Raw genomic sequence first — 13,098 nt, 5'->3', positions numbered from 1 at the left:
TACAATTAATGTTCACACGGCGATCTTTTTAACAATCACCGCAACTTACGAGCATAATTTTGGGCTCAGTTACAGTCATAACTTGACAACTATCTGCGGCTGGCTGGGGAATTCTGGGAGTTGAAGTCTACGTCTCTTAAAGCTGCTAATCTTGAGAAACGTTAGTAGTTCAGAGGCCTCCAACCACGGCCACTTTAAGACTTGTGGACTTCAACTCCCAGAATTCCTCAGCCAGCTTTGCTGGAATTCTGGGAATTGAAGTCCACAAGTCTTAAAGTTGCCAAGTTGGAGGCCCCTAATCTAGTTCATCCTTGGCCTTGAGGGGTCATTGTTCTGGAGCCCAGATCGTCACAGCAACCACACAGAGGTCTTCTCTAGATCGATCCAGATCGTCCTCTTGTCCTCCACACCAACATCTTCCAATTCCATCTCCCTGCAGCTGGCGATGACTCCGGGTTCCTCAGTTTCCTGAAAGGAGATTTGCTGATTCTGGACCAGGACACAGGAGAAAATGTGATGAATTCTGGCTGGGCCAATGGAGTCAACGAACGGACCAAGCAGAAGGGAGACTTCCCAACCGATTCGGTCTACGTCCTGCCCACGATGACCACGCCTCCTCCGGACATCGTGGTAAATCACCTGACACACACTTGAACAGAAAAAATAGGTGTTTTCTGGGGGAAGCCATCCAGTCACTCGGTTGAACGGGGAGGCCATCAAAATTGGATGGATGGATGGATGTGTTCTCATCTAGGCTTCCCCAGCATCACGAAGCCAAGTCCTCGTCCCGATAAACCCCTTTTTATTTCATTGACAGTGAATTCCTCTCCAGCAAAGTCTTTCCTCTCCCACAGTCTTTCAAGATAGGTCACCCTTACTGATCTTGATCAGGCTTGGAGAGTGGCCAGGCCGAGATCTTTCAGGTGCAAGAATGCAGGAATGAACGAATGGCCTCCTGCAAACTCCACTCCCCTGTCGCTCCTCTTTTATTCCCTGTGGGAGGGGCCGTTCACTGTCCACCCGTGGCTTTACTCCCAGGTCGACTCTTGTTCCTTAGCGCATGCAGAGCTACAAACAACCAGACTCAGAGAGCACTGCGGATACCACAGAGGAGTTTTAGAAAATTGAAATTTCCAGCTATTCTTCTGTCCCACTGATCTCCGGCTCCGAAGGCAGCTGATAACTGTCAGATGTCCCTGCCCACCTCTCTGCCTCCGATACAGAGCACTTGTCCAAACCTTCCCCAGACTCCAGGACTGACCCAGGTTCCTCCCCAACCTCCTCACTGTCCGAATCTGCTGGGGGACTGGGACTGGAGACTAAAACATATGAAGAACAGTTGCAGGAACTGGGGATGTTTAGCTTAAGAGAAAGAAGGACTAGGGGAGACATGATAGCAGTCTTCCAATATCTCAGGGGTTGCCCCAAAGAAGAGGGAGTTAAGCTATTCTCCAAGGCACCTGAGGGTAGAACAAGAAGCAATGGGTGGAAACTAATCAAGGAGAGAAGCAACTTAGAACTGAGGAGAAACTTCCTGACAGTGAGAACAATTAATCAGAGGAACAGAAGTTGCCTCCAGAAGTTGCGAATGCCCCAACACTGGAAGATGTTGGATAGCCATTTGTTTGAAATGGTATAGGGTTTCTTGCCTAGGCGGGGGGTTGGACTAGAAGACCTCCAAGGTCCCTTCCAACTCTGCTATTGTATTGTATTATTATTGTATTGCTGCCAGCTCTTCTGGCCACTGGCAGCCACCACAGGATGGGTGGATGGATGGAGGCATGAATGAGTGATTTTCTAAAACTGTCCCATGGTATCCGCAGTGCTCTCTGAGTCTGGTTGTTTTCTTGCAGACGTTTCATGACCCAACTAGGTAACATGATCAGTGCTAGAAGGGAGGGGTGGGAGGTTCTACCTTATTCATATGCAGTAGCTTCGCTGGACAGTGTTGTAGTTTTTTTCCCCCCTTGGTAACTCCTTCATTAGAATCTTGGTTTCTACTTAATTGTTTGCTTAGTACCCACAGAAGAAAATATTTGTAACTCAGGGTTCCATTATGGGGTCCTTGGTGCTCTCTGAGCTTGGTGGTTTTCTTGCAGACGTTTTATTACCCAACTTGTGAACATCATCAGTGTTAGAAGGTAGTGGGGTTTGCAGAGAGGAGCACGGGGTGGAGAAGGAGGAAGAGGAGGAGAGGAGAAAGAGGAGGACTGTGGGGTCCTTGGTGCTCTCTGAGCTTGGTGGCTTTCTTGCAGACATTTTATTACCCAACTTGTGAACATCATCAGTGTTAGAAGGTGGTGGGGTTTGCAGAGAGGAGCACGGGGTGGAGAAGGAGGAAGAGGAGGAGAGAAGAAAGAGGAGGACTGTGGGGTCCTTGGTGCTCTCTGAGCATGTGGCTTTCTTGCAGACGTTTTATTACCCAACTTGTGAACATCATCAGTGTTAGAAGGTGGTGGGGTTTGCAGAGAGGAGCACGGGGTGGAGAAGGAGGAAGAGGAGGAGAGGAGAAGGAGGAGGACTGTGGGGTCCTTGGTGCTCTCTGAGCTTGGTGGCTTTCTTGCAGACGTTTTATTACCCAACTTGTGAACATCATCAGTGTTAGAAGGTGGTGGGGTTTGCAGAGAGGAGCACGGGGTGGAGAAGGAGGAAGAGGAGGAGAGGAGAAGGAGGAGGACTGTGGGGTCCTTGGTGCTCTCTGAGCTTGGTGGTTTTCTTGCAGATGTTTTATTACCCAACTTGTGAACATCATCAGTGTTAGAAGGTAGTGGGGTTTGCAGAGAGGAGCACGGGGTGGAGAAGGAGGAAGAGGAGGAGAGGAGAAGGAGGAGGACTGTGGGGTCCTTGGTGCTCTCTGAGCTTGGTGGTTTTCTTGCAGACGTTTTATTACCCAACTTGTGAACATCATCAGTGTTAGAAGGTGGTGGGGTTTGCAGAGAGGAGCACGGGGTGGAGAAGGAGGAAGAGGAGGAGAGGAGAAAGAGGAGGACTGTGGGGTCCTTGGTGCTCTCTGAGCATGTGGCTTTCTTGCAGACGTTTTATTACCCAACTTGTGAACATCATCAGTGTTAGAAGGTGGTGGGGTTTGCAGAGAGGAGCACGGGGTGGAGAAGGAGGAAGAGGAGGAGAGGAGAAAGAGGAGGACTGTGGGGTCCTTGGTGCTCTCTGAGCATGTGGCTTTCTTGTAGACGTTTTATTACCCAACTTGTGAACATCATCAGTGTTAGAAGGTAGTGGGGTTTGCAGAGAGGAGCACGGGGTGGAGAAGGAGGAAGAGGAGGAGAGGAGAAGGAGGAGGACTGTGGGGTCCTTGGTGCTCTCTGAGCATGTGGCTTTCTTGCAGACGTTTTATTACCCAACTTGTGAACATCATCAGTGTTAGAAGGTAGTGGGGTTTGCAGAGAGGAGCACGGGGTGGAGAAGGAGGAAGAGGAGGAGAGGAGAAAGAGGAGGACTGTGGGGTCCTTGGTGCTCTCTGAGCTTGGTGGCTTTCTTGCAGACGTTTTATTACCCAACTTGTGAACATCATCAGTGTTAGAAGGTAGTGGGGTTTGCAGAGAGGAGCACGGGGTGGAGAAGGAGGAAGAGGAGGAGAGGAGAAAGAGGAGGACTGTGGGGTCCTTGGTGCTCTCTGAGCTTGGTGGCTTTCTTGCAGACGTTTTATTACCCAACTTGTGAACATCATCAGTGTTAGAAGGTGGTGGGGTTTGCAGAGAGGAGCACGGGGTGGAGAAGGAGGAAGAGGAGGAGAGGAGAAGGAGGAGGACTGTGGGGTCCTTGGTGCTCTCTGAGCATGTGGCTTTCTTGCAGACGTTTTATTACCCAACTTGTGAACATCATCAGTGTTAGAAGGTAGTGGGGTTTGCAGAGAGGAGCACGGGGTGGAGAAGGAGGAAGAGGAGGAGAGGAGAAAGAGGAGGACTGTGGGGTCCTTGGTGCTCTCTGAGCTTGGTGGCTTTCTTGCAGACGTTTTATTACCCAACTTGTGAACATCATCAGTGTTAGAAGGTAGTGGGGTTTGCAGAGAGGAGCACGGGGTGGAGAAGGAGGAAGAGGAGGAGAGGAGAAAGAGGAGGACTGTGGGGTCCTTGGTGCTCTCTGAGCTTGGTGGCTTTCTTGCAGACGTTTTATTACCCAACTTGTGAACATCATCAGTGTTAGAAGGTAGTGGGGTTTGCAGAGAGGAGCACGGGGTGGAGAAGGAGGAAGAGGAGGAGAGGAGAAGGAGGAGGACTGTGGGGTCCTTGGTGCTCTCTGAGCTTGGTGGTTTTCTTGCAGACGTTTTATTACCCAACTTGTGAACATCATCAGTGTTAGAAGGTAGTGGGGTTTGCAGAGAGGAGCACGGGGTGGAGAAGGAGGAAGAGGAGGAGAGGAGAAGGAGGAGGACTGTGGGGTCCTTGGTGCTCTCTGAGCTTGGTGGTTTTCTTGCAGACGTTTTATTACCCAACTTGTGAACATCATCAGTGTTAGAAGGTAGTGGGGTTTGCAGAGAGGAGCACGGGGTGGAGAAGGAGGAAGAGGAGGAGAGGAGAAGGAGGAGGACTGTGGGGTCCTTGGTGCTCTCTGAGCTTGGTGGCTTTCTTGCAGACGTTTTATTACCCAACTTGTGAACATCATCAGTGTTAGAAGGTAGTGGGGTTTGCAGAGAGGAGCACGGGGTGGAGAAGGAGGAAGAGGAGGAGAGGAGAAAGAGGAGGACTGTGGGGTCCTTGGTGCTCTCTGAGCTTGGTGGTTTTCTTGCAGACGTTTTATTACCCAACTTGTGAACATCATCAGTGTTAGAAGGTGGTGGGGTTTGCAGAGAGGAGCACGGGGTGGAGAAGGAGGAAGAGGAGGAGAGGAGAAGGAGGAGGACTGTGGGGTCCTTGGTGCTCTCTGAGCTTGGTGGTTTTCTTGCAGACATTTTATTACCCAACTTGTGAACATCATCAGTGTTAGAAGGTGGTGGGGTTTGCAGAGAGGAGCACGGGGTGGAGAAGGAGGAAGAGGAGGAGAGGAGAAGGAGGAGGACTGTGGGGTCCTTGGTGCTTTCTGAGCTTGGTGGCTTTCTTGCAGACGTTTTATTACCCAACTTGTGAACATCATCAGTGTTAGAAGGTAGTGGGGTTTGCAGAGAGGAGCACGGGGTGGAGAAGGAGGAAGAGGAGGAGAGGAGAAAGAGGAGGACTGTGGGGTCCTTGGTGCTCTCTGAGCACGTGGCTTTCTTGCAGACGTTTTATTACCCAACTTGTGAACATCATCAGTGTTAGAAGGTGGTGGGGTTTGCAGAGAGGAGGAGGAAGGATGATTCTGGGAAATTAAAATCCACATTTCTAGAGGTTGCCCGTTTTGGAGAACTTTGGCATCTTGGCACTTGTTCAGTGGTCACCTGGTAAGACTTCCTTAGCTGTCAAAACACAATTAAAACAGACGAAATAATACAGATAGTCCTGCACTCACAACCATTTCTTGAGTGACCGTCCGAATTCACACTGAAAAAAGGGAGTTAGGAGGATCATTCTTTTTCATACTTATAACCAGAGGTGGGGACCGGGTTGTGCCAGTTCGGCCGAACCGATAGTAACTTGGCAGCCTGGGTCGCTGGAACAGGCAGTGACCCAGGCCTGCCACGCCCCCAAACTGGTTCTCCTACAATGCCACCATCTTGACTGTGCATGCGCAGAAAAATTTTCATTGCAGAAATGTACCATATTTTTCGGAGTAGAAGACGCACCTTTCCCCTCCCTAAAAGAGCGTGGAAATGTTGGTGCGTCTTATGCACCGAGTACAGCCATTTTTGGCTTCCCGAAGCCCCACCCCAGAATCCCATTTTGGGGGAAAAGGGGGTGTTTTTCGCAAAAATGGGGCCGTTTTTGCCTTCTCCCAGCCCCCAGAAACACTCTGAGGGGCTGTTTTTCACCCGTTTTTCACCAAAACGGGGGCCGTTTTTCCCTTCTCCCAGCCCTGCTGAAGCCTGCAGAGGGCTCCTGGGGGCCGGGGAGGACCAAAACTTTTCTTTCTTACTTACCTCTTCGAAATCTTGATGCTTCTTATACACCGGTGCATCTTATAGTCTGAAAAATACAGTAATCCCCCCCCCCCTTTAAACATTTTGCGCATGCGCAGATCTTTTTAGGTGACTCACATTTATGACAGTTGCAGCATCCCGGGATCACGCCATCTCCTTTTGCCACCTTCTGACAAGTCAAAGCCGATGGAGTGGCCGGATACATTTAACAACCGTGTGACTAGCTTAACAACAGCTGCAATTCACTGAACAACCATGGCAAGAAAGGTTGTAAAATGGGACAAAACTCACTTAACCCATGTTTCACTTAACAACAGAAAGTTTGGGCTCAATGGTGGTCGTAAGTCAAGGATTATCTGTATTTTGTTTGTGTGTGACCCCCCCCCCCCACATAATCCCTTGCCAGAGTGGAGTTTGGGCAACTGAATGGAGCCAAGTATTTACTGGCCAGATGCCCTTCCTGTTGCCAATGCGGAGTTTTGTTCAGCAGATATATTCTCATATATACACTTACAAATATACAGTCACCTAACTATTATTAATAATGTGTCTTATCTTTTCACATGTATAACCATTTTTCTCCCCTACAATTAACAATATAATCGAGATTGCTTTTCTACCATACCATACACCCGTCTTCTTTTACAACAAGTCTACTACTTCTTTCTTCCTTCCCTCCCTTCTTCTCTCCTTCTCTCCTTTCTTCTTTCCTCCTCTCCTTTCCCTTCTCTACTTCCCTTTCCTCCCCCCCCCCACTCCTCCCCTCTTCTTCCCTTTCCTACCCTCTACTCTTAGTTCTCCTCCATTTCTTCCTTGAGAGCTCCACCTCTAGGGACTTACTATACGTGGTGCAAGATATTGATGTAATTTTGGGGAGGATGTTGAAGAAAGTGGCAGTCACAGGACTTCCTCTTATTCATTTTCAGTCCATTTTTATTTGCAGTAACTAACTGGGACCTTCTCTGCCCCCCCCTCCCCTCCAGGCTTTGGTTACCATGACTCCAAATCAGAGACAAGAAGTGGTGAGGACGTCCCAGCTGGTGATGAGTGACAGCGAAGAGAGGATCAAGCCATACACGCTGGAAGAATTCTCCTACAATTATTTTAGGTAAAACTGTCAAAATTGAGCTTAATATCAGGTGTGAAGAACTTGGTGAGTTCACAGCACCGAAGAGTTGGTTATTGCTATCTATGCAGGTGGTCCTCGAACTTACGACCACAATTTGAGCCCAACATTTCGGTTGCTAAGCGAGACATTGGTTAAGCGAGCTTTGCCCCATTTTACGACCTTGCTTGCCACCGTTGCTGAGTGAATCACTGCAGCTTGTTAAGTTCATCGCACGGTTGCTAAGTGAATCCGGCTTCCCCATTGGTTTTGCTTGTCAGAAGGTCGCCAAAGGAGATCGCGTGACCTCCTGGGGCACAAATATGGGTCGTAAATATGATCTGGTTGTCCAGCATCCGAATTTTGATCGTGTGATTATGGGGATGGTAAAAGGTTGTAAGTGTGAAAAAGGGGTCATAAGTCACTTTTTTCAGTGCCGTTATATCTTCAAAAAACCACTGAATGAACGGTTGTAAGTCGAGGACTATGTGTACCCAAGAATCTGGGCCAACTAACAGTCAAAGCTAAATTGGTGCTTGATAAGGGTCAGCAGAATCATTTGCGTTTGTGGACTTGGTCTCTTGCGGCAATGCAACAATTCCAAACTCATAACACGTTTAACCCCGCCTTCCAGTTCAGCCCACTCGTCTCCTATATTGGAAACCTTTTTTTTAAAACAAAAAGTTTTTTATTAGATAAACATTAAAAACATTGGACATAGTGCGACATTTCTGGCATAAACGTTTCCATATAATGATTAGATCTTACAATTACATTTTATATCCATTACATAGGTGTGTGTAGTCAGTCAGATTACCTGTCCGTTTGATCCTCTCTTTTATATAATTACTAATCATACAAATACATATCCAATTCCTACCTGTCACACATTCTTTTTTTTTTTTAAGATTTATTGGTTTTTTAAAACATTTATGGGGAAAGGGTACAAAGGTGCATAAAATTTTTTGGCAGCTCCCATGCTCGTGGTGGAAATCCCTCCAAATCTCACCATTTTTTCAATTTTGAAAACAACATTTAAAAGATAAGCATAAACAGAATTCTTACATTATATCAATCATGTGTTCAATCATCTCATTCTTTGTCACTTTCTAGTATATCAACAATTACAATAATATTTCAAATACATTTTTTTTTGTGATCTGAGCCTTTTTGATATTGCTCCCTCCTCCCTGTCCCCAGATGGAGCCACGCCCCCCTCCTCCCCCATATCTTGTACATTGCTGCATTTTTCACCACCTCCCTTATTTTCATCCTCTAGGAGAGAAAAATGTTTTTTAGTGAAGGCTTCAGCCTCTTCCACTGTGTTAATTCTAATTCTGTTTCCCTCCCAGAAAATCAGCATTCCCTCTGGCAATAAGCATCTAAACCAAACTCCTTTATTGTAAAGTTTCTTTGCTAAGGAGGAATACTTCCTCCTTCTTTCTCTAATTTTTTTCGGAATTTGCTTAAGAATGGTAATTTCTTTATCTTGATATTTTAATCGTCCCTCCCTTCTGTCACACATTCTTAATACCATATTTTCCCATTCTTAACTTGTCTGTGTTTTTCTATCCCGGACTTTTCCCCTCATTTCTAACCATCGGTACCATTTGTGCCAGATTTCTTTGAGCTCTAGAGTCAGCCTGTCCATTTCTGCGCACGTCAGTATCTTACTTATTATTTCTTGTTTCGAGGGAGTCTCTTTGTTTTTCCATTCTTGGGCAAAAACCAGTCAAGAAAGAAAGAATGGGCTTCTTTTTGAAAGCAACTTATTAGGGCTGTCTATCTACCCATCTAACTATAGTTTGAGTTGGGAAACTACGGCCATCCTAGACCAAGCCGAGTTAAAAAATGTGGCTTGATTATGAAGAACCCAGGCGTGGAATTCAGCCGGTTTGGATTGGTTCACCCGAACAGGGAATGGAAATTACGGGCAGGCCTACTCGCCTGCTCTGGCTCTGTGCCACCGTATTTAGGCACGTTTTGAGGCCGTGGGCATGTGCTGAAGGCCTGTGTGCAAGCAAAGCACATGCACGAAAGGCCAGACACATGCTCAGATGGCACCCGTGCACTGGCTTAGTTTCCATACGTTGCTTCTTGTTCTGCCCTCAGGTGCCTTGGAGAATAGCTTGACTCCTTCTTCTTTGTGAAAACCCCTGAGATATTGGAAGATACTATCATGTCTCCCCTAGTCCTTCTTTTCATTCAACTAGACATACCCAGTTCCATTAAGCATTCTTTAAATGTTTTTAGGACCAATGCACAGAAACCACCACACAAGTGATGGATTCCAGGAGGTAGGGCCCGGAACACAGCTGGGAGCAGCGGCCACCGTACCGGAATGGTGACTTGTTGGGCCTGCCTTCCCGCCTGCGTTCCTTACCTCTTTTTGAGTGAAATGGGCCAATTGTGCACGCATAGTGTACGGTGCCTGCGCCACCTCTGCCAAGCAGCTGGGGTGTCACACGCCTGCCTAAGCCGGCCCCATTGCAGCGTACCAGTTGTGACGAGATCCGGAACCCACCACTGCAACACACATACAAACATTGGTGCATTGTCCCTGTTCTGACCGAGGCTTCCCGAGAGCATGAAGCAAACTCCTGGTCCTGACAAAAAAAAAGCTTTTGTTAATTGAATGTGAATTCTGCTCCTTCAACTCCAGCAAAGTCTCTTGAGGGAGGATTTACAGTCACAGACCTTCTCTGGCTTGGAGAGCTGCCAGGCCAATATCTGCAAAACCTGGCTAGGAGTCTCGGAGAGTCACGAACCAATTAAGCAAACTAAATGTCTCCTGCAAACTCCACTCCCCTTTCTCTCCTCTTTTATTCTCTCTGGGAGGGGCCATTCATCGCCCACCTGTGGCCTTACTCCCAAGTTGACCCCTGTTCTTTAGCTGCTCCCTTCCTCTGGCAACTCTGCGCATGCGCACACTGGGAACAGGCTCCAGCTGTTCTTCTGCTTCACTGATGCCTGCCTCCGAAGGCAGCTGATAACTGGCATACGGCTCTGGCCCCCTCTCTGCCTCCGACACAGAGGCCTCGTCCGAGCCTTCCCCAGACTCCAGGACTGGCCTAGGTTCCTCCCCAACCTCCTCACTGTCCGAATCTGCTGCCAGCTCCGCTGGCTGCTGGCGGGCTACAACAGTGCCATTTTCCCGAGTGGTACTGGTTGGTGGTCCAGGCCAAGATTGACAGTCTGTTTTCCTCCCCAGGCCTCCTCCCAAACACACCCTGAGCAGAGTGATGATCAGCAAAAACCGTGGGAAAGACAAGTTGTGGTCCTACACCAGGGAGCCGATCAAACAGCCCTTGCTGAAGAAGGTCCTGAGCAGTGAAGAGCTGTCTCAAGAAGCCTGCATGGCTTTCATTGATATCCTTCTGAGTTCGGAGTCAACCATTTGGAGGCAGCCATTTTCAAGAGTCAACTATTTTGAGGTGGCCATTTTCAGAGTCAACCATTTTGAGGTGGCCATTTTTAGAGTCAACCATTTTAAGGCGGCCATTTTCAGAGTCAACCATTTTGAGGTAGCCATTTTCAGAGTCAACCATTCTGAGGCGACCATTTTTTTCCACATGTGACACATATTATGGGGTCTGATGCTGGTTTCCTTGGAACATAAGTGGTGGCCTGCTGGATGGGACATCAGGTCCATCTAGTCCAGGACTTGCTCTCCTAGAGCAAGGAGTCTCCAACCTTGGCAACTTGACGACTGGTGGACGTCAAATCCCCGAATTCCTCAGCCAGCGCGTCAGCTCTGGGAGTCGACGTCCACAAGTCAAGTTGCCAAGGTTGTAGACTCCTGTCCTAGAGGGCCACCAAACTGCCCAAAGAAGCCCACTCATCTCCCAGTAGATGGCCTTCAGAGGCAGCCTCATTATTGTCAAAGCCAGGGAGGAAGGAAGGAAGGAAGGAAGGAAGGAAGGAAGGAAGGAAGGAAGGAAGGAAGGAAGGAAGGAAGGAAGGAAGGCAATGACAGAATGATAAGGAGGGAAGGAAGAAAGGAAATGACAGAGTTTGAGGGATGGAAGGAAGGAAATGACAGAATGACAGTATGGGAGGAAGAAAATGGTAGGTAGGGAGGAAAGAATGAAAGAGAAGAAAGAAAAATAGATGACGGTGGGAGGGAGGAAGAAAAGAAAGAAAGAAATGACAGAATGACAGGGTGGTTGGGAGGAAGGAAGAAAGAAAATGACAGGGAGGAAGGAAAGAAAGAAAAGAAAGAAATGACAGGGTGGGAGGGAAGGAAGGAAATGACAGAATGACAGGATGGGAGGTGGGAGGAAGGAAATGATGGAGGAGGGAAGGAAGGAAAGAAATGACAGAATGACAGGGTGGGTGGGAGGAAGGAAGAAAGAAAATGACAGGGAGGAAGGAAGGAAAGAAAGAAAAGAAAGAAATGATGGTGGGAGGGAAGGAAGGAAGGAAATGACAGAATGACAGGGTGGGAGGGAGGGATGGAGGAAGGAAGAAAATGACAGGAAGGAAAGAAAGAAAGAAAAAAGAAAGAAGTAAAGGAAAGGAATAACAGAATGACAGAGTGGGAGGAAGGAAGAAGGAAGGAAACAGATTGAAATTCAGTAAAGTGTTCAACATAGAACCAATCAGCCTTAAAATAAAGCTCATTTTGGAAAGGAAGGAAGGAAAGAAGGGAAGGAAGGAAAGGACCAAAAGGGAAACAGGGAGGGAGGAATCCTCACCTTTCCTTACATCCTTAACCTGGACACCCATCCTGAAGTACATGGGCGATTACCCCTCCAAACGGACCCGCTCAGTGAATGAGCTGACGGATCAAATCTTCGAAGGGGCCTTGAAGGCGGAAGCCCTCCGAGACGAGATTTACTCGCAGGTCCTGAAGCAGCTGACCGACAACCACGTGAAGTAAGTGGCTTTGCCTTCTCTCTCTCTGCTGGGTTGCCTTGTTCCGATTGCGCCAGATCTTTTTCTCCCAGGAGCAGAACCGCCATACACAAACCACGGGGGATGCGACAACGGCTGTAAGTGCAAAAAACAGTCGTAGGTTGCTTTTTTTTCCAGCATCATCGTGACTCCGGACGGTCACTAAACGAACGGCTGTACGTCGAGGGCTAACTGCCGATCGTGAGATCACTCGGCACCTAGCTTGCTCTTTATCTTTTCTGGAATATTAAAATATGCTTTATGTTTTTTGCGGAAAAGGTACAGCGAAGAGAAAGGCTGGGAGCTGCTCTGGCTGTGCACGGGTCTCTTTGCGCCGAGTAACGTCCTGCTCCTTCACGTCCAGAGATTCGTCCAGTCTCGGAAGCATCACCCGCTCGCCAACGACTGCCTTCAGAGGCTGCAGAAAGCCCTGAGGTTTGTGCCCCGTCTCCGAAAACCCCCATATTTGGGGAATGACGAATTGGGACAAGCCGCTCTCCGGCTGAGAACAGGAGAATCAATCCACTGAGTACAGAAGTCGTTACAGCAGAAGTTGTATTCAGCCGGTTCGTACCGGTTGTGGAAATTGCGGGAGGGCCCATCCACCCGCCCCAGCTCTATGCCATCCTATTTAGGCACGGGTTTGAGTCCAGGCACATGCATGGACGGTGCACCCATAGGCAAAGCATATGCGCAGAAGGCCGGGTGCATGCGTGGAAGTGGGGCACGCCTGGGGTGAACTGGTGGTAACAAAATGTGAAACCCACCGCTGAATGAAAGACAGTTCGGGTTTCATGTCAAAGAGGCTGGGCTAGGCACCGGGTGATGGTGAGTTCTAGTCCCACCTTAGGCTTGAAAGCCATCTGGGTAACTTTGGGCAAATCGCTAGGAGATGGTGAATTCTAGTTTCACTTGGGCACAAAAGCTGGTTGGCTGTCTTTGAGCCAGTCAACAGGACCCGTTGAGTTCTAGTTCCACCTTAGGCATGAGAGCCGGCTGGGTGACTTTGGGCCAGCTCCAGGAGACTGTAAATTATAGCCCTGCCTTAGGCACAAAAGCCAGCTGGGAAACTTTGGGCCAATTACTA

General features: G+C 48.4%; 1 protein-coding gene across 1 annotated transcript in view; it reads left to right on the top strand.

Annotated features, from left to right (window-relative positions):
* The window catches only part of MYO7A (myosin VIIA), a 122,545-nt gene that overhangs the window by 79,385 nt on the left and 30,062 nt on the right, over positions 1–13,098 (top strand). The window contains exons 35-39 of the mRNA XM_081951757.1: positions 440–630; positions 6,994–7,118; positions 10,327–10,484; positions 11,840–11,993; positions 12,291–12,446. Of these exons, the coding sequence (XP_081807883.1) occupies positions 440–630; positions 6,994–7,118; positions 10,327–10,484; positions 11,840–11,993; positions 12,291–12,446 (784 nt within the window). The remainder of the gene's footprint in view (positions 1–439; positions 631–6,993; positions 7,119–10,326; positions 10,485–11,839; positions 11,994–12,290; positions 12,447–13,098) is intronic.

This window comes from Natrix helvetica, assembly GCF_964273705.1.
Source record: "Natrix helvetica genome assembly, chromosome: 4".
NCBI lineage: Eukaryota > Metazoa > Chordata > Lepidosauria > Squamata > Natricidae > Natrix > Natrix helvetica.
The sequence above is the reverse complement of the archived record's forward strand: the minus strand, read 5'-3'. Positions and strand labels throughout refer to the sequence as shown.